General features: G+C 43.5%; 1 protein-coding gene across 4 annotated transcripts in view; it reads right to left on the reverse strand.

The window, feature by feature from the left end:
- The window catches only part of LOC129825176 (CD2-associated protein-like), a 103,258-nt gene that overhangs the window by 13,456 nt on the left and 67,231 nt on the right, over positions 1 to 22,571 (reverse strand). For all 4 annotated transcript variants that reach the window (XM_055885059.1, XM_055885058.1, XM_055885057.1 and 1 more), the window contains exons 13-14: positions 3,361 to 3,505; positions 2,768 to 2,877 (exon numbers count right to left, since the gene is read on the reverse strand). In XM_055885059.1, the coding sequence (XP_055741034.1) occupies positions 2,768 to 2,877; positions 3,361 to 3,505 (255 nt within the window). The remainder of the gene's footprint in view (positions 1 to 2,767; positions 2,878 to 3,360; positions 3,506 to 22,571) is intronic.

Consider the following 22,571-nt stretch of genomic DNA (forward strand, 5'->3'; position numbering starts at 1 on the left):
GGTACAGGCTGGCGGCGATGGTGTTGGGAATGTTTTCCTGGCACACGTTAGGTCTGTTGATACCAATTGAGCAACATTTGAATGTGTAGAATCATTTGTAGAATCCATGCCACAAAAGATTCAGGCTGTTCTTGAGGCAAAGTGGGGTCCAACCCGTTACTAGATGGGTGTACCTAATAAACTGTTCTAGACAGTACATGCCATATCGGCTAATTTGCATATATAGCTGTCGTTTTTAAACCTTCATTCTAGCATACATGGCACACACATATTTCTATCTAGATGCATTTATTTATTTTTATGCAAATTATATAATTTAATGTTTAATTAAGTCTGCAGCTAGTTACTTGAAATGAGACAGTCATGCCAAAACATGATAAAAAATGTAATTCACCGACAGAGATAACTAGCATTTCATTAGCTTTCTGAGCAGACACATTGATGTTTATAGTATTAGCAGGCTAGTGGCTAAACTAGTTAACCGTAAGATTGGCTAGCTTTCAATAAATTGGCTAAATGGTCAACGCAGTTACCTCTTCATATGATCGAGACCATTAGTATTTCAAGTGCATTCAAATTTAAAAAAAATCTTATTTCAGTCTTTGGGACCTAATATTAGTTTCTCTTAACACATTGACAGCAGATCACAATTCCATGGTAGGCTGTGTTTACATCTTTAGATGTAAGCAGGCCAATGGCTGCCTTCATCATGAAGGGTATGTACGGGAGATCTGATTGATTCCAAGTTTAGCAGTTCTCAAATTTGCCCGAGCAGACAGTGATGAAATAGATTTTTTTCAAAGAAAATTAGCAAGAATTGAAGGTGCCAACAACTTTTACAGTAGACATAAGAATCTTTCATTGTCATGTACAAAAAGAAATCCCTCGACATCGATCGATCAACTTCATTGTTCTCGGCATCGCCCCCCCACCTACATTCTGAGAACTTGTATCACCTAAACTCCCTCGTCCTCCCTCACCTTTCTGTCTCTCTCCATCCTTTACTCTCGTCCTAAAAGCTCTTCTCTTAATGTTTTTCCTGTTTGTGATTGTCCATGGCATGAAACGAGAGGATGTAAACAGAAGCAACCTCCCCTTTCCCTCTATCCTCCTGAACTCAGCACACAAGCTGAAAAAGTAACTTTCCATGGGTTTAGAGGATTAAATCAACACATTAGCAACAACAACTCTAAAATATATATATATTTTAAAGTAATTATGGATTTAACGGGCAAAGCTGTCCACATACCTTAGAGCATTTGGTAATGTGTCAAAGTACGCCTGAATTGCTTTAAAAAGGAAGCAGTGACTGACATTAAACCAATGCGTTTCAGAGTTTAAATATGTCTCCATTTTCATCTGTGATACAGAATCATTGTCAATCTACCGATATGCTTCAAAAGGGCAAACAAATCACATAAAATATGCATTATGTTAGCAAAACTAAGTTCTTAATGAACACAAAAATCTTAACGCACCTTTTAAAAGTTGGAAGCCAACATGTCGAAGAATGTCCAAATAAGAATAACCCAAATGAAAACCGAATCATGAAAAAGGGTTTTGAGCTCATTCAGTGTTTCCTGCTCTTGGATCCATTACTCCAACATCCTGTTACAGCAGGAGGAGCAATCCACAACTCAATTACGGATCTGGTGCACTAATCCTCCATTCAGATAGAATCCTCTTAGCATGTAGCAACTCATCCCAAAACTGTTTAAACACAGGAGGGCTGTAGACCCCTGGGGAGGAGGGAGCTACTGCCGAGTGCTACAGACAACTGGTGCTGGTGGTACTCTACATGGATAGGCACAAACACTGTCAAAGTGACAAAGGGGCATAAACCACTAGGCAGCGTCACAACTGTTTAGGGTAAGTACTAGTAGCTACTAGTATTCAACTTTAAAATGAATTAAGCACTTTGAACTATTTTGAGTAAAAAAAAGAAAAGAAGACTTGTAATCTTTAAAACTGCCACGTCCATTTGCAATATTTCAACAAAGTTACTCCAGACAACCAATCCTGTTATTTAAATTTTTTTTTTTTTTTTTTTTTTTTTTACCTTGGACATCATTGCACGTGCAATAGAACAGCATAGTATGTACTGCAATGTTTTTCCCCCCACCATGCTGGATGCTCCTCTCCTCAGTTTCATCAACAAAACAAAAACAATAACAAAAGTGCTGGGGCGAACAGTGGCGCTCTTTCACCTTATCCAGATTTCAGCTTTAAAAAGGAGCTATTTTTTACAACCAAATCTCAATTTCTTAAGTAAATGGCATGTTATAGAAGGTTGCAGAGACCTTTACCACGCCAGCCCAGGAAATCCACATCCGGCTTCTTCACCTGGTGGATCGTCTGAGACCAGCCACTCGGACAGCTGATGAAACCAAGGAGTATTTCTGTATGTAATAAAGCCCTTTTGTGGGGAAAAACTCCTTCTGATTGGCTGGGCCTGGCTCCCCAGTGGGTGGGCCTATGCCCTCCAAGGCCCAGTCATGTGAAATCCATAGATTAGGGCCTACTTTATTCATTTAAATTTACTGATTTCCTTATGTGAAATGCAAATCTGTAAAATTGTTGAAATGGTTGCATGTTGCATTTATATTTTTGTTCAGTATAATAATGATGTCATGGAGCTTTATAATTGTGGAAGTGAAGTGTATATGTTCAAGACCACAAATGAACATTTCACTGCATGTCTTGTTCAAGGTCTTAATGCTCAGAATGTCCTCAAAATAAAAGTTCACTTCAGCAGAGCCATACATACCCATGTCAAGGGCTTTGTCCCCCCAGTCACCGGACAGCGTTTTTGATTTGCTGGGTAATGTTGTCTCAATGTCAGACTTTGGTCGCGTGGAAGGCACCTCTCCATTGTGCCTGTAGAGGAGGGGGAAAACAACATCAGTAACAGTAGTACCATTAGTAACGGTTGTTATCAGTGAGACCATTTGATTTGCATATGTGCCTGATATTTTGCTATGTGACCTGGAATTTTTATTTAGGAGCACTAGTGCGCCTAGAAAGATGAAGGATTCTGGCTTTATTACCTGTAGACTTAGAAAATAGCATATTTTCAGAGTGAATGCAATCATTCAGAAGGCATAAAATGTCTAAAGGCATGACAAACAAAAAACGAAATACATTAGTTTGTTAGTGTTTACATTAATTTATTAACATTATTATACAAACATCATTATGCAACATAGAGGCATGAGTCAGAACTAGGCAATGTTGTCCTTCCTCAATGTGCAGTGTATATACCCAATATGTGACCCTAGACGGCTAGGACATTGGCCGAATGGATGTTTGAACAGAGGGAGGGATGGAAGAAAAGAAAGATGGGCAGAAGGGGAAACTTACTTGGACCCTGGGGAGGGTGCGAGAGGCTTGTCTGGTCGTTTTGGAGGGAGGCTGCCTGGTCTTCCCTTGCTTGGCGGGGGTATGGGCTTCTTGGGGGGGACCAGAGGGGCAGTAGGCTTTGACACTTTGTGATCTGTCTTGTCACCTTGAGAGAGAGAGAGAAATTCTGAATCAGCATGATCATTGTGATCAAATGTTTATTATAGTTTTATGGGACGAAGCCAGAAAGTTTGATGGTTGTTTTAGGTGCCTTCATTTTTCATTCTCAGCAGCCAGGACATGTTAGCATCTGTCCCAAGGCATACTCCACAATAACAATAAAGTAGCCAACCCTTAATCTCATTAGGGAAATTCTTCAAAGAGAAATAAACAAACAATCCTGTGAAAAATGTGTCCTATGCATTGAGGCCGATTAGATACGCCAACCAAGAATAGGGGTACTTCTTTGATTTGAAAGGGGAAAAAATAGCAATATATTTCTATTAGCCCTAGAGACACAAGGGTCCCGGTGGCCCTGGGGTCATGCCACGGCAAAGGAAAGTTTCAGCCACCCTGAGGACTGCTAGTGACATCACTTCTGTAAGTGACAGGACACAGCAAGTTATTTTTTTCTAATTTTGTGATATCCAATTGGTAGATACAGTCTTGCCCCATCGCTGCAACTCCCCTACGGGCTCGGGAGAGGCGAAGGTCAAGAGCCATGCGTCCTCCGAAACACGACCCTGCCAAGCCGCACTGCTTCTTGACAATGCACTCAACGCAGAAGCCAACCACACCAATATGTCGGAGGAAACACCGTCCAGCTGGCGAATGAAAACAGCTTCCCGGCCGCCACAAGGAGTCGCTAGAGTGCGATAGGACAAGGAAATCACGGCCGGCCAAACCCTCCCCTAACCCGGACGACGCTGGGCCAATTGTGCTCCGCCTTATGGGTCTCCCGGGCACGGCCGGCTGTGACACAACCTGGGATGGAACCCGGGTCTGTAGTGACGCCTCAAGCACTGCGATGCAATGCCTTGCGCCACTTGGGAGGCCCGATACACCAAGTTTTTTCACAAGAATAATGTACCAGACAGGGGATGTGTGTAACTTCACGTTGATACCAAAGGTCAAATGAGAAATGTGTATGAAACCTAGGGGTGCACAGTTAAAAAATACATGGCAAAATAGAAATCAAACTGGATGAGCTTCAGAGATAGATGGGAGGGGTTGATGGTAGCTGAAGGAGTTGATTAAAAACAAACAAAAGATAACTATTGTAAAATACATTGTGTCCATAAAATGTATATATAATGTATAAACTGGAAGAAGAGCCTTAGTGTCATTGTCGATTAGTTAGGGGTGGTAGGGTTAGGGGAAAATAAAGGAAAACATATACAAAAAGAAAAGTGTATAAACAGTTGAAGTCGGACGTTTACATACACCTTAGCCAAACACATTTAAACTCAGTTTTTCACAATTCCTGACATTTAATCCCAGTAAAAAATCAGTTATAGGTCAGTTAGGATCACCACTTTTTTAAGAATGTGAAACGTCAGAATAATAGTAGAGAGAATTATTTATTTCAGCTTTTATTTCTTTCATCACATTCCCAGTGGGTCAGAAGTTTACATACACTCAATTAGTATTTTGTAGCATTGCCTTTAAATTGGGTCAAACATTTCAGAGAGCCTTCCACAAGCTTCCCACAATAAGTTGGGTGAATTTTGAGCCCATACCTCCTGACAGAGCTGGTGTAACTGAGTCAGGTTTGTAGGCCTCCTTGCTCGCACACGCTTATTCAGTTCTGCCCACAAATCTTTCTGGGATTGAGGTCAGGGCTTTGTGATGGCCACTCCAATACCTTGACTTTGTTGTCCTTAAGCCATTTTGTCACAACTTTGATAGTATGCTTGGGGTCATTGTCCATTTGGAAGACCCATTTGCGACCAAGCTTTAACTTCCTGACTGATGTCTTGAGATGTTGCTTCAATATATCCACATAATTTTACTCCCTTATGATGCCATCTATTTTGTGAAGTGCACCAGTCCCTCCTGCAGCAAAGCACCCCCACAACATGATGCTGCCACCCCCGTGCGTCACGGTTGGGATGGTGTTTTTCGGCTTGCAAGCCTCCCACTTTTTCCTCCAAACATAATGATGGGCATTATGGCCAAAAAGTTCTATTTTTGTTTCATCAGACCAGAGGACATTTCAAAAAGTACGATCTTTGTCCCCTTGTGCAGTTGGCTTTTTTATGGCGGGTTTAGAGCAGTGTGTCACGTTCCTGACCTATTTCTGTTAGTTTGTTGTATGTGTTAGTTGGTCAGGACGTGAGTTTGGGTGGGCATTCTATGTTTTCTGTTTCTATGTTGGTTTAGGGTTGCCTGGTATGGCTCTTAATTAGAGGCAGGTGTTTGGCGTTCCTCTAATTGAGAGTCATATTTAGGTAGGTTGTTTCACAGTGTTCGTTGTGGGTGGTTGTCTCCTGTGTCAGTGTTTGTCGCACCATACGGGACTGTTCGGTTTGTTTTTGTACATCGTCATTTTGTGTAGTCTATTTTCCCTGTTCGTGCGTTCTTCGTGTTTAATGTAAGTTCGTCGTCCAGGTCTGTCTACTCCGTTTGTTGTTTTGTTAGTTATAGTGAAGTTCGTGTTTTTTGTCTTGTCTTTAAATAAATTATGTGTTCACAACCCGCTGCGCCTTGGTTCCATCACTACTCCTCCTTTTCGGTTGAAGAGGAGGAGGACTACCGTTACAGAACCACCCACCTAAATGAAGCCAGAACCAAGCAGCGGTGTAATAGGAGGAAGGGACAGCGCAAGAAGGAGGAATGGACATGGGAGGATATATTGGACGGTAAAGGTTGCTACACATGGGAGGAGATCCAGGCTGGAAGGGATCGCCTCCCATGGGAACAGCTGGAGGCACCGAGGAGAGCTGAGGCAATCGGAGAAGGGAACCGGCGTTATGAGGGGACGCGTCTAGCACGGAAGCCCGAAAAGCCCGTGAGTACCACCCAAAAATTTATTGGGGGGGGCTAAGAGGTAGTGGGCCAAGGGCAGGTAGGAGACCTGCGCCCACTTCCCAGGCTAACCGTGGAGAGCGGGAGTACGGGCAGATGCCGTGTTACGCAGTAGAGCGCACGGTGTCTCCTGTACGGGTGCATAGCCCAGTGCGGGTTATTCCACCTCCCCGCACTGGTAGGGCTAGATTGGGCATTGAGCCAAATGTCATGAAGCCGGCCCTACATATCTGGCCACCAGTACGTCTCTTTGGGCCGGCTTACATGGCACCAGCCTTACGCATGGTGTCCCCGGTTCGCCTACATAGACCGGTGCGGGTTATTCCACCTCCCCGCACTGGTCGGGCGACGGGGAGCATTCAACCAGGTAAGGTTGGGCAGGCTCGGTGCTCAAGGGAGCCAGTACGCCTGCACGGTCCGGTATTTCCGGAGACCCCTCCCCGCCCCAGCCCAGTACCACCAGTGCCTACACCACGCACCAGGCTTCCAGTGCGTTTCCAGAGCCCTGTTCCTCCTCCACGCACTCTCTCTATGGTGCGTGTCTCCAGCCCGGTGCCTCCAGTTCCGGCACCACGCACTAAGCCACCTGTGCGTCTCCAGAGCCCTGTACACACTGTTCCTTCTCCCCGTACTCGTCCTGAGGTGCGTGCACTCAGTCCGGTGCCACCAGTGCCGGTACCACGCACCAGGCATATAGTACGCTTTGAGAATCCAGTGTGCCCTGTCCCTGCTCCCCGCACTAGGCTTGAAGTGCGTGTCCCCAGTCCGGTGCCTCCAGTTCCGGCACCACGCACCAGGCCTACAGTGCGTATCAGCCGGCCAGTCTGCCGTCTGCCCAACGGCGCCTGAACTGTCCGTCTGCCAAGCGCCGCATGAACTGCTCGTCTGCCATGAGCCTACAGAGCCTTCCGCCAGACAGGAGCAGCCAGAGCCATCCGTCTCCCCAGCGCCGTCTGAGCCATCCGTCTCCCCAGCGCCGTCTGAGCCATCCGTCTCCCCAGCGCCGTCTGAGCCATCCGTCTCCCCAGCGCCGTCTGAGCCATCCGTCTCCCCAGCGCCGTCTGAGCCATCCGTCTCCCCAGCGCCGTCTGAGCCATCCGTCTCCCCAGCGCCGTCTGAGCCATCCGTCTCCCCAGCGCCGTCTGAGCCATCCGTCAGTCAAGATCCGCCAGAGCCGCCAACCAGACAGGATCCGCCAGAGCCGCCAACCAGACAGGATCCGCCAGAGCCGCCAACCAGACAGGATCCGCCAGAGCCGCCAACCAGACAGGATCCGCCAGAGCCGCCAACCAGACAGGATCCGCCAGAGCCGCCAACCAGACAGGATCCGCCAGAGCCGCCAACCAGACAGGATCCGCCAGAGCCGCCAACCAGACAGGATCCGCCAGAGCCGCCAACCAGACAGGATCCGCCAGAGCCGCCAACCAGACAGGATCCGCCAGAGCCGCCAACCAGACAGGATCCGCCAGAGCCGCCAACCAGACAGGATCCGCCAGAGCCGCCAACCAGACAGGATCCGCCAGAGCCGCCAGCGAGCCATGAGCGTCCAGAGCCGCCAGCCAGCCATGAGCGTCCAGAGCCGCCAGCCAGCCATGAGCGTCCAGAGCCGCCAGCCAGCCATGAGCGTCCAGAGCCGCCAGCCAGCCATGAGCGTCCAGAGCCGCCAGCCAGCCATGAGCGTCCAGAGCCGTCAGCCAGCCATGAGCGTCCAGAGCCGTCAGCCAGCCATGAGCGTCCAGAGCCGTCAGCCAGCCATGAGCGTCCAGAGCCGTCAGCGAGCCATGAGCGTCCAGAGCCGTCAGCGAGCCATGAGCGTCCAGAGCCGTCAGCCAGCCATGAGCGTCCAGAGCCGTCAGCCAGCCATGAGCGTCCAGAGCCGTCAGCCAGCCATGTGCGTCCAGAGCCGTCAGCCAGCCATGAGCGTCCAGAGCCGTCAGCCAGCCATGAGCGTCCAGAGCCGTCAGCCAGCCATGAGCGTCCAGAGCCGTCAGCCAGTCATGAGCTGTCCCTCAGCCCAGAGCGGCTATTTATCCAGAACTGCCCCTCTGTCCCGAGCTATCCCTCTGTCCCGAGCTATCCCTCTGTCCCGAGCTATCCCTCTGTCCCGAGCTATCCCTCTGTCCCGAGCTATCCCTCTGTCCCGAGCTATCCCTCTGTCCCGAGCTATCCCTCTGTCCCGAGCTATCCCTCTGTCCCGAGCTATCCCTCTGTCCCGAGCTATCCCTCTGTCCCGAGCTATCCCTCTGTCCCGAGCTATCCCTCTGTCCCGAGCTATCCCTCTGTCCCGAGCTATCCCTCTGTCCCGAGCTATCCCTCTGTCCCGAGCTATCCCTCTGTCCCGAGCTATCCCTCTGTCCCGAGCTATCCCTCTGTCCCGAGCTATCCCTCTGTCCCGAGCTATCCCTCTGTCCCGAGCTATCCCTCTGTCCCGAGCTATCCCTCTGTCCCGAGCTATCCCTCTGTCCCGAGCTATCCCTCTGTCCCGAGCTATCCCTCTATCCCGGTGCTGCCCCTCTATCCCGGTGCTGCCCCCTGTGTCGATGTTACCCAAAAGATTAAGTGGGGGTAATATGAGGGTGGTCATTTGTAGGGGGAGAGGTAAGCTGGGATTGACTATGGTGCGGTGGGGACCTCGCCCTGAGCCTGAGCCACCACCGTGGTCAGATGCCCACCCAGACCCTCCCCTAGACTTTGTGCTGGTGCGCCCGGAGTTCGCACCTTATGGGGGGGGTTATGTCACGTCCCTGACCTATTTCTGTTAGTTTGTTGTATGTGTTAGTTGGTCAGGACGTGAGTTTGGGTGGGCATTCTATGTTTTCTGTTTCTATGTTGGTTTAGGGTTGCCTGGTATGGCTCTTAGAGGCAGGTGTTCGGCGTTCCTCTAATTGAGAGTCATATTTAGGTAGGTTGTTTCACAGTGTTCGTTGTGGGTGGTTGTCTCCTGTGTCAGTGTTTGTCGCACCATACGGGACTGTTCGGTTTGTTTTTGTACATCGTCATTTTGTGTAGTCTATTTTCCCTGTTCGTGCGTTCTTCGTGTTTAATGTAAGTTCGTCGTCTGTCTACTCCGTTTGTTGTTTTGTTAGTTATAGTGAAGTTCGTGTTTTTCGTCTTGTCTTTAAATAAATTATGTGTTCACAACCCGCTGCGCCTTGGTTCCATCACTACTCCTCCTTTTCGGTTGAAGAGGAGGAGGACTACCGTTACACAGTGGCTTCTTCCTTGCAGAGAGAGGCCTTTCAGGTTATATCGATATAGGACTCTTTTTACTTTGGACATAGATACTTTTGTACCCGTTTCCTCCAGCATCTTCACAAGGGCCTTTGCTGTTGTTCTGGGGTTGATTCGCACCTTTCACACCAAAGTACGTTCATCTCTAGGTGACAGAACGCGTCTGCTTTATGAACGGTAGGACGGCTGCGTGGTCCCATAGTGTTTATACTTGCGCACTATTGTTTGTACAGATGAACGTGGTACCTTAAGGTGTTTGGAAATTGCTCCCAAGGATGAACCAGACTGTCTACAAACTTTTTTCTGTCATATATTTAGATTTGTTTAACATTTTTTTGGTTACTACATCATTCCATATGTAGTATTTCATAGTTTTGATGTCTTCACTATTACTCTACAATGTAGAAAGAGTAAAAATAAAGAAAAATCCAAGAATAAGTAAGTGTGTCCAAAATTTTGCCTGGTACCGTATATATATATTTACAAAAAATATATATGGGGGATTGGAAATGAAGCAGACAATTACAATGAAGCAGACAACTACAATCTGCACTATTAAAGATAAACAATTTGAAAAATAACTAAAATCAGACAAAAATGCTGGAGCTAGGGCTGTGGCGGTCATTACATTTTGTCAGCCGGTGATTGTCAAGCAAATAACTTCCGGTCTCACGGTTATTGACAATTAATTAACAAACACATTTAGTATCTCTTGGTTTCCACGCATAGCATACAAGCCACTGATTCAGACCTTCGGAACATCTACATTTTGAAAAGTCTAATAAATACATTTCATATAACGTACACCATCACAATAAATCCATGATTTATTTTAGACAGGTCTTAAGAAACATGATATGAAGAAAATGTAGTGTATTTCAGAATAACATACTCGGAGTTGTCCTTATGTTAGGCCCTGATCTAACTATGCCATATGGCTTGTGGGCTACACTAGTTCATTTAGCAGACAAGATTTGCTTAAAATTCAGTGGCATTATTTTATAGTATGAAGAATACAATTGAACATAGATTAATAAAATATAAATATTTTCTCCAATCGGTGTTGAGCGGTTACCTAAGAAACAATTCCTATTATATGCTTGAGTTATTTCTGCAACTTTAGTTGTGATAAAAATGTTGGGCTATAGATTTTGATTTTTAATACATTTTAACCTCTAACGCCTCACAAACCCGGATCCGGGAGCACCCCCATGACAAAAGCTGACTAGCATAGCCTAGCCTAAAGTTACAGGGATATCCTAAAATAAAATGTTCATGAAATCACAAGTCCAAGACACCAAATGAAAGATACAGATCTTGTGATTCAAGCCATCATCTCTGATTTTTTAAAATGTTTTACAGGGAAGACACAATATGTAAATCTATTAGCTAACCACGTTAGCAAAAGACACCTCTCATACTCCACCATTTTCTTACTGCATCAGTAGCTATCACAAATTCGACCAAATAAAGATATAAATAGCCACTAACCAAGAAACAACCTCAGATGACAGTCTGATAACATATTTATTGTATAGCATAGGTTTTGTTAGAAAAATGTGCATATTTCAGGTATAAATCATAGTTTACAATTGCAGCCCCCATCACAACTGTCACTAAAATGACTAGAATAACTACAGAGACCATCGTGTATTACCTAATTACTCATCATAAAACATTTCTTAAAAATACACAGCGTACAGCAGATGAAAGACACAGATCTTGTGAATATAGCCAATGTCAGATTTTCTAAGTGTTTTACAGCGAAAACACAATATAGCGTTATCTTAGCTTACTACAATAGTCAGTCACACAGCAGCATTGATTCAAGGCAAAAATAGCAATAACGTTATAAACCACCAAACGCTATACATTTTTTCACTAACCTTCTCAGAATTCTTCAGATGACAGTCCTGTAACATCATATTACACAATCCATATAGGTTTTGTTCGAAAATGTGCATATTTAGCAGCACAAACCGTGGTTATACAATGTGATCAGTAGCAACAGGGCATGCATTCTGGCCAGCGCCATCTTGGAAAGGCACCTAGTCTAATCAATAAATAATCGTAAACTTGACTAAAAAATACAGGTTGGACATCAAATGAAAGATGCATTAGTTATTAATGCAACCGCTGAGTTAGATTTTTAAAATTAACGTTACTAGACATACAGTGTGCGTTACAGCCAGACTAGTGCCGCAATAATGGCGGACAAATACGTTTACATTTTTCCACATAAATACGGAATAACATCATAAATAGCTCTTACTTTTGGACGAGCTTCCATCAGAATCTTGGCGAAGTGGTCCTTTGTCCAAAAGAATTGTTGCTTGGTTGTAAAACGTCGTGTTCAAATTCGGAAGTAGCAGCTAACAAGTAGCTATAACAAACAGCATGCCCAAATCTTTATACTCAATACTAAGGAAATTCAGAAAATAGCAATATACTCGCATAAACTGATATAACTCGGTTTAAAATAACTTCGTTATGATGTTTCTAACACCTATAACGAATTAAATTACAGACGGATATATCTAAGGGCGATTACTGAGCGTTCCAAAATGCCATCCTGAGGTCTTGCTTTGCGTAATGGCGAGCGTTGAAAAGATAGGTCCTCTCGCTCCTTGGCCTTTTATAAACTCTGGGAACTACGCAGAAAGTCCATTCCACTTTTCATTGGTTACTGACATCCAGGGGAAGGCGGGTGCAGTTCATGTCGACCCATAGGATACATACAGAGCTTTAAACTGATCCGAGAGCAGAGCCTAGTTTTCAGACCTTCGCAGTTCCTGTCATGGATTTCGCTGCAGAGAGTTCTGTTTCACCCACAGACATAATTCCAACGGTTTTAGAAACTAGAGTGTTTTCTATCCAATAGTAAGAATAATATGCAAATTGTACGAGCAAGGATTGAGTACGAGGCCGTTTAAATTGGGTACACATTTGTGCTATGTCGAAATGGCACCCCCCTAGTGGCAAGAAGTTTTTAAGGCTGCATGATACGACTAATGATGATTTGAAAAAAGTTGCATGAAAGGCATGAGCTGTACTTTGTTTTTTTTTGCACAGGCTGTACAGACTTCAGTCTCTTTCACAATGTAACAAGCACTTAATAAATGACTCGAATTTCCCGGCGCATCCCCTTTGTGTGGTCTCCCCGGCTGCGTGCTCCGTAGCACCTCTCACTCACATGGCTCTCGCAGATCTCAATTCTTCTTAGCCAATGCCCGTCACGTGATCAGGTCCTTCTCACCGGCTACAAATGAAGACAGACACATCAGGGACACAACTGCGCGCTTCGTTATCCAATTCCGAGGTTGGATGAACTGTCCACATTTACTTTGTCAGCCAACAAGATGAGTAGGCCTAACAAAAAGCAAAAGTACTAGCCTATGTCAATCTACTATCCCGCATAGAACTAAAATGTACCTATTCTAATCGAGAACAAAATATTCCAAACATTGTCTGGGACAGTTGCAATAGATCCCAAATTAATACAACCACTTGCATCAACAAAAAAAAATTAAAAAGCAAATGGGGCTGACGCAACAGATCAGAACATTTAGCTTAAACGGTTGATAGGCTAATAGTTTATTTCTTAACATTGTAAGCGCAGCAATGCGCACGCGGCAGTAGTATATAAATGTGAATGTTACATTTACATTTACGTCATTTAGCAGACGCTCTTATCCAGAGCGACTTACAAATTGGAAAGTTCATACATATTCATCCTGGTCCCCCCGTGGGAAATGAACCCACAACCCTGGCGTTGCAAGCGCCATGCTCTACCAACTGAGCCACACGGGACCAAAATGCAAAATGCAATCCAAAATGCAATCAATTAGTGGGAAAACACCATTCTCAAAAATGACCACAAATGCGCATGTAAAGCTTTTATTATAAAGGTAAATTTTTATGGTGAAAATGATCTTCCCCAAATGTGAAACTCACGCATGTATGCTAGTTAGGCTCTATACCCATTGTAAAGCAGATTAAAGTGCTTCATTGTAAGAAGTTATTTGGCCACTTTAGATGTGAAACAATTCGTTAAAAAAATATAGGCATATGGGCTAGGCTAAATGAGGTGTGCGACTGATTTGAAAAAGTTGCCCCCCCAAAAAAGGGCATGTGCTGTTTCTTGCCTTACTGCACACAAGCTGGACATCATTCACAAGTGATACGCTAATAGTCACCCATCAGACTATTCTTGATTTAATCTCGTCTTTACAAATACCAAATAATGTGTGAAAATATATTTTGATTTAGAAAGGACCATTGTCATGCACCTGTCTCGAAACATGGGCAGGGGGGAAAAATACATGTCATCTATGCATTTAAATACCTAATGGAGGACACTTTTCACATAGTTCATTATCATGCCAGCCAGGTAAGCTGTTGTAAAGAGAACCAATGTGTTTAATATTAGGAAAATTGAGAAATAAATATATAGTCAGCCTATAGAAGCTGATGGGATCCTCTTGTTAATAGAGAGCATCGAAACTCTATTCTCTCATGCAACTGCATAGCCTATAGAAATGTTGCGCAACATGAGCTCATGGGCTCTCATTAAGTGTTTGATTAGATTTTCAAAAACATTTGCATTGACGTAAGAGTGATTAGAGGGACAATAGAGTGCTGAGTACCAGGCAGTTAGCAAGTTTGGTAGGCTACTAAAGAGCATCAGCAGCATCAGAGCTTGGAGAAGCTAGTTACCGAGACTAGACGGTCACGTGGAATTTGACTGTGGTCATGACTCGTGACTGCCAGTGTGGCGGTAATACAGTCACCGTAACAGCCCTACCTGGAGCTACAATATATATAAAAACTAAGGGTGCTTTGAGGGTAAAACAAAAAGTAAACTTACATACATGAAATAAACATTAATTAAAATATTTAGGCTACATTTAGATTTTAGTCAATTACCAGACACTGTTAAATCTAAATACATATGTCAAAACTGAAAATGATATCTAAAACATAGCCCAGTACAGGACATTTACATTAAGAGTTAGTTGTATATTACGGTGCATTCAGAAAACATTCAAACCTCTTAACTGTTCCACATTTAATTATGTTACAGCCTTATTCTAAAATGGATTAAGTAAAACATTTTCATCATCAATCTACACACAATACCCCATAATGACAAAGCGAAAACAAGTTTTTAGAAATGTACACAGATAGAAATAAGTTACTTACATAAATATTCAGATACTTTGCTATGAGACTCGACATTGAGCTGAATCCTGTTTCAATTGATAATCTTTGAGATGTTTCTACAACTTGATTGGAGTCCACCTGTGGTAAATTCAATTGATTGAATATCTATATAAAAGGTTCCACAGTTGACAGTGAATGTCAGAGGAAAAACCAAGCCATGAGGTCGAAGGAAATGTCCATAGTGCTCCGAGAAAAGGATTGTGTAGAGGCACAGATCTGGGGAAGGGTACATAAACATTTCTGCAGCATTGAAGGTTGCCAAGAACACAGTGGCCTCCATTTTTACATTTACATTTAAGTCATTTAGCAGATGCTCTTATCCAGAGCGACTTACAAATTGGTGCATTCACCTTATGACATCCAGTGGAACAGCCACTTTACAATAGTGGATCTAAATGAAAGAAGTTTGGAACCACCAAGACTCTTCCTAGAGCTGGCCGCCTGGCCAAACTGAGCAATCGGGAGAGAAGGGACTGGTCAGGGAGGTGACCAAGAACCCGATTGGCACTGACAGAGCTCCAGAGTTCCTCTGTGGAGATGGGAGAACCTTCCAGAAGGGTAACCATCTCTACAGCACTCCACCAATCAGGTCTTTATGGTAGGAAGTGGCCAGGAAGACACTCCTCAGTAAAAGACACATGACAGCCAGCTTGGAGTTCGCCAAAAGGACTCTCAGACCACGAGAAACAAGATCAAACTCTTTGGCCTAAGTGCATAGAATGGGAGAAACTTCCCAATACAGGTGTGCCAAGCTTGTAGCGTCATACCCAAGAAGACTCTATGCTGTAATCGCTGCCAAAGGTTCTTCAACACAGTACTGAGTAAAGGGTCTGAATACTTACGTAAATGTGATATTTCAGTTATTTTTTGGGGGGTAAAAAAACAAACAATTGAATCCATGTTAGAATAAGGCTGTAACATAACAAAATGTGGAAAAAGTCAAGGGGTCTAAATACTTTCCGAATGCACTGTATATATTAGGTCATGGTCTTCTAGGCTCACAAAAGCCGTCAGAAGAGAAGCCTTTGAGATGTCTTCACCAGATAGATCCACCTCCCTGGCTGTTCCCCCTCAACCAGTGACTCATTAGTGTCAACTAAATCACCGTAGTAACAGCACACTCACAACACACAAACGCTTTGTCCTACATTCAGTCTGACAACTGATAGTTAACAGCACCGTCAGCCATTTTACACAATTGAGTGTTCCACTCTGCATTCCCTCTCTCAATCATAGATTAGGCCACATGGAGTTAACTTATTTGATGAATACCCTGGAAGAAGTATTCATTGTAAACGTGAACATCCCAGAGAAGGTTAATTGAGGTCAGGAAGCTGATTACCTACCGAGCTGTTTCCTGTTTGGACCCCAGGAAGAGTAGCCGCTGGGAATCCTTATGAATATAAAAAGAAAATGCACGAGCACCTTTTCCACTCTCATCGATATTTGTTTTTAATTGCTAGGGACATTTGTTTTTAAATGCTAGGTAAATGTTAATGAGCACATGCAAACATGTACTACTAAGCCAGACAACACAGCTAATAAAGTTATGGAAGTATCTCAAAACGCAGTTTGCAGCACGCAAAAAACAAACGATTTGACAGTAGGTATCTTAATTCAGGAGGGGAATGTCTCTGCTGCTGTTACCAACAAGTTTGATCTTGCAAGCTAACGTTAGGCACTAAGTTAATGTTAGCAAAACCCAGCTGGAGAGAATTATTTTGGCACATCTTAGATACGCTACATATATGTGGACACCAGCTCATCGAACATCCCATTCCAAAAACATGGGCATTAATATAAAGTTGGTGCCCACCTTGCTGCCATAACAGCCTCCATTCTTCTGGGAAGGCTTTCCACTAGATGTTGGAACATTGCTGCGGGGACTTCCATTCAGCCACAAGAGCATTATTGAGGTCAGGTACTGATGTTAGGCAATAAGGCCAGGCTCGCAGTCAGCGTTCCAATTTATCCCAAATGTGGTAGATGGGGTTGAGGTCAGGGCTCTGTGCAGACCAGTCAAGTTCTTCCACACCGAACGACAAACTTTTTCTGTATGCTTTGGAATTACAATGCATTCGGAAAGTATTCAGACCCCTTGACCTTTTCCACATTTTGTTACGTTACAGCCTTATTCTAAAAGGGATTAAATCGTTCCCCCCTCAAGCTACACACAATACCCTGTAATGATAAAGCAGTTTTTTTAAAATATATTTGCAAATGTATTAAAAATACAAAACTAAAATATCACATTTGCACAAGTATTCAGAGCCTTTACTCAGTACTTTGTTGAAACACCTTTGGCAGCGACTACAGCACCGAGTCTTCTTGGATATGATGCAACAAGCTTGGCACACCTGTATTTGGGGAGTTTCTCCCAATCTTCTTTGCAGATCCTCTTAAGCTGTCAGGTTGGATGGGGAGCGTTGCTGCACAGCTATTTTCAGGTCTCCAGCGATGACAGATCGAGTTGAAGTACAGACTCTGGCTTGGCCACTCAAGGACATTCAGAGACTTGTCCGAAGCCACTCCTGCGTTGTCTTGGCTGTTTGCTTAAGGGTTGTTTTCCTGTTGGAAGGTGAACCTTCGCCCCAGTCTGAGGTCTTGAGTACTCTGGAGCAGGTTTTGATCTAGGATCTCTGTACTTTGCTCCGTTCATCTTTGTCTCAATCCTGACTAGTCTCCTGCCCCTGCTGCTGAAAAACATCCCACAGAATGATGCTGCCACCACCATGCTTCACCGTTGGGATGGTACCAGGTTTCCTCCAGACGTGACGTTTGGCATTCAGGCCAAATAGTTCAATATTTGTTTCATCAGACCAGAGAATCTTTTTTCTCGTGGTCTGAGAGTCTTTAAGGTGCCTTTTGCCAAACTCCAAGCTGGCTATTATGTGCATTTTACTGAGGAGTGGCTTCTGTCTGGCCACTCTACCATAAAGGCCTGATTGGTGGAGTGCTGCAGAGATGGTTGTCCTTCTGGAAGGTTCGCCCATCTCCACAGAGGAACACTGGAGCTCTATCTGAGTGACTACTGGGTTTTTGGTCATCTCCCTGACCAAGGCCCTTCTCTCCCGATTGCACAGTGGTTCCAAACTTCTTCCACTTAAAAATGGAGGCCACTGTGTTCTTGGGGACCTTCAATGCAGCAGACATTTTTGGTACCCTTCCCCAGATCTGTGCCTCGACACAATCCTGTCTCGGAGCTCTACGGACAATACCTTCGACCTCATGGCTTTGTTTTTGCTCTGACATGCACTGTCAACTGTGTGACCTTATATAGACAGGTGTGTGCCTTTCCAAATCATGTCCAATCAATTGAATTTACCACAGGTGGACTCCAATCACGTTGTAAAAACATCAAGGATGATCAATTGAAACAGGATGCACCTGAGCTCAATTTCGAGTCTCATAGCAAAGGGTCTGAATACTCATGTAAATAAGGTATTTGTCTAGTTTTTTTTTGTTATATACATTGGTAAAACTGTATAAAATACAGTTTTCGCTTTGCCATTATGGGGTAGTGTCTAGATTGAGATAAAAAAAAACAATTTCATAAGGCTGTAAAGTAACAAAATGTGGAAACAGTAAAGAGGTCTGAATACTTTCCGAAGGCACTGTATATAGTGTAGTTAACGTAATAGATAGTTATAAGATGTATAGCTGGCAAACATTAGAAGAGAATTTCATACAAGTGTAACATGATCATCTCACTTAAGTTGCGCTGCCGGAAACTCAACCCAAGAAGCACTTGTGTCGCTCGTTGTGCTACTTGGTAAAGAAACACGACTGGCTCAAAACAGCTGTTTTGGGAAACTATTATTGGTAAGATAAATAATTAAAACTAATTTAACAGACGAAATTATGAAGGCCATCCGTTTTACCTAATACCTAGTGGACAAGTTGACTGCAAGTATTCATTTAAAATGTACAAATATTCAAATGTATTAAAAACACTATTGACTGTAATGGAAAATCATACAGAGGGTATTTCAAAATACCCCACGATTCAGTATATCGCCCAACCTTAGTCCGGACCACTACTGTTTTTCTGTTTTTTACCTCATAATTAATTGCACAAACCTGGTGTCCCAGGTCTGAATCAGCCCCTGATTAGAGGAGGAAGAAATTTAATTAAAAAGCTGTGGAACTGGCTTTGAGGTCCAGATGTCAATTTGAGGGTTGTAGATTAACAGGTCTCGGTGCACTACGCACATATAAATAGGCGTATGGTCTTCTGGGCTTACATAATCAGCAAGTAGCACGGCAGTGCAACATATTGGGGCAGCAGGTAGCCTAGTGGTTAGAGCGTTGGGCCAGGTTGCTAGATCGAATCCCCGAGCTGACAAGGTAAAAATCTGTTCTGTCCCTGAACAGGGCATTTAACCCACTGTTCCTAGGCCGTCATTGTAAATAAGAATGTGTTCTTAACTGACTTGCCTAGTTAAATAAAGGTCAAATAAAAAATATTATTAAGCCTGACTGGAGGCTGAGAGACAACAGCAAACAAAAGCAGCACAAATTAATTGATAGCGCCTCAATCCCCATGAGCTATGAAATGTCCCTATTAACATCAAGTACTCAAAAACAAATTACATATGTAATTTGATGTGGTTCCTGCCACTTGGGAGATAGAGGGGGAGTTTACTTGTCCACTAAAAGGATGATAGTATTAAATCACAATTGATTGACAATAGAATTACATAAGTGTTGCAGAGTATACAAAAGGACCTGAAACATGTGTACACAAGTCTTCACCAGATAGACTTGGGTGTCAATTAGTGACTCATTAGTGTCAACTTTGTCCTACATTCAGTCTGACAACTGATAGTAAACAGTAAATATGCAAATGTCTCTCTCTCTCTCTCTCTCTCTCTCTCATTAGGCCGCGTGGAGGTAACTTATCTGATTAGTACCCTGGAAGAAGAGTGTTAATTGTAAACATGAACATCCCAGAAAAAGTATGTTGAGGTCAGGAAGCTGACTGCCTGTTTAGAAAACATGATGCTGAGAAGCAGCACAGCTTTCAAGTAAAATAACATTGTTGTAGAGCAGGGTATTCAAATCTTGCTGGTATTCTGTTCTACCTGATAATTCATTGCACACACCTGGTATCCCAGGTCTGAATCAGTCCCTGATTAGAGGGGAAGAAAAAAAGCAGTGGAACTGACTTTGGAGCTCCACGTTTTAATTTGAGGGCTGTCGAGCAACAGTATCTCAAAGGACAGACTGCAGCTGACGTTGCTTTGAAACCACCAGGGATGCTCACATACAAAGAAACTTTCAGAGAGATACAGTGCCTCCAGAAAGTGTTCATAGCCCTTGACTTATTCCACATTTTGTTGCATTACAGCCTGAATTCTAAATGGATAAAAAAAAAATCCTCACACCCATCTACACACAATAACCCATAATGACAAAGTGAAAACATATCTATAAATTGTAGCAAATGTATTGATAATGAAATACAGAAATCCCATTTACATAAGAATTCACACCACTGAGTCAATACATGTTAGAATTACATTTGGCAGCGATTACAGCTGTGAGTCTTTCTGGGTAAGTCTCTAAGAGCTTTGCATACCTGGATTGTACAATATTATTAAACATTTTTCAAGCTCTGTCAAGTTGGTTGATGATCATTGCTAGACAGCCATTTTAAAGTCTTACCTTAGATTTGAGCCAACTTAAGTCAAAACGTAACTAAGCCACTCAGGAACATTCAATGCATCTTGGAAAGCAACTCCAGTGTAAATTTAACGTTGTGTTTTAGGTTATTGTCCTGCTGAAAGCTGAATTTGTCTCCCAGTGTCTGTTGGAAAGCAGACAACCAGGTTTTGCTCTTGGAGTTTGTCTGTGCTTAGTTAGCTCTATTCCGTTTCTTTTTATCATAAAAACGACTCAGTTCTTGCCGATGACAAGGATACACATAACATGATGCAGCCACCACCATGCTAGAAAATATGAAGATTGGTACTGACTGATGTGTTGGATTTGCCCCAAACATAATGTATTCAGCACTTAAAGTAAATTACTTTGCCACATTTTTTGCAGTTTTACTTTAGTGCCATATGCATGTTTTAGAATATTTTATTCTGTACAGTCTTCCTTCTTTTCACTTAGGTTAGTATTGTGGAGTAACGACAATGTTCTTGATCCATCCTCAGTTCTCTCCCATCACAGCCTTTTGTAACAGTTTTAAAGTCACCATTGGCCTCATGGTGAAATCCCTGAGCGGTTTCCTTCCTCTACGGCAGGTATTCCCAAACTGGGATACGCGCAATGCTGTCGGGGGTACGCCAAATAAAAATGTGACTCACATTTTTTAAAATCTTTGCATTTTCAAACAGTCTATTTAGATTTTCCAACAGGTGATGTTTTTCTCTCGCCTGAGTAGCCTCATATCTCTCCCAAAAATAAAGTTAAACCATCTAGCGTTAAGCGAAATAACGTCAATACAGGTAGCCTAGTCAAATAATTAACATCCAATGACATTAACGCTACTCTCCAGTGGGAATTCTACTAACGGTCTGTATGTAGCCAAACGTAGCTGCTGCTCATTCCGTTTGCTCGAAAATTGATTAATGGTTTAAAAAAAAGTAAGGCCCGTGTTCATAGAGACACATATCAGATCTATTGGTAGTACTGCTACTACCAGCAGTACTATACCTGCACCTGTCGATGACACAAGTTGTTCTGCTTCCACAAGCACATCCAATGCTAGCATCAGTAATTCTACATTTCTTGTTAGCCCCGCTAGCATGGACACTGACAGTTGTGCAGGGGAACAGCTACTGCCCTCTTAACCGGGAAAGCACCGGGAAAGCACTATGGACCATCGAAGAGGCGCAAATATGGAAGCTAGAAACCAGGACAACAGCAGAGGATATTTTTTAAGTACTGGACAGCTTTGTGACATCAAATGGACTTTAATGGTCAAGATGTGTTGGTATCTGTACTTATGATATGGGCAGCGATCATGTAACACTTTTACAACATACAGAAGTGCGCTGGTTATCAAGGGGCAAAGTATTGACACGTTTTTTTAAATTGAGAGACGAGCTTAAAGTTTTCTTTACTGACCATAATTTTCACTTGTCTGACCACTTGAAGACGAGTTTCTCACGACTGGCCTACCTGAGTGATATTTTTCCTCGCCTGAATGATCTGAATCTAGGATTACATGGGCTCTCTGCAACTATATTCAATGTGTGGGAGAAAATTGAGGCTATGATTAAGAAGTTGGAGCTCTTCTCTGTCTGCATTAACAAGGACAATACACAGGTCTTTCCATCATTCTATGATTTTTTGGGTGCAACTGAACTCAAGCTTATGGACAATATCAAATGTCATATAGCGAAGCACCTGAGTGAGTTGGGTGCGCAATTATGAAGGTACTTTCCCGAAACGGATGACACAAACAATTGGATTCGTTATCCCTTTCATGCTCTGCCTCCAGCCCACTTACCGATATCTGAACAAGAGAGCCTCATCGAAATTGTAACAAGTGGTTCTGTGAAAATTGAATTTAATCAGAAGCTACTGTCAGATTTCTGCATTGGGCTTCGCTCAGAGAATCCTGCCTTGTCAAATCGCGCTGTTAAGACACTGATGCCCTTTGCAACCATGTACCTATGTGAGAGTGTATTCTCGGCCCTCACTAGCATGAAAACTAAATACAGGCACAGACTGTGTGTGTGTGGGAAATGATTTAAGACAGACTCTCTCCAATACAACCCAACATTGCAGAATTA

Source organism: Salvelinus fontinalis, chromosome 27, assembly GCF_029448725.1.
Source record: "Salvelinus fontinalis isolate EN_2023a chromosome 27, ASM2944872v1, whole genome shotgun sequence".
In the NCBI taxonomy this organism is placed as follows: Eukaryota; Metazoa; Chordata; class Actinopteri; order Salmoniformes; family Salmonidae; genus Salvelinus; species Salvelinus fontinalis.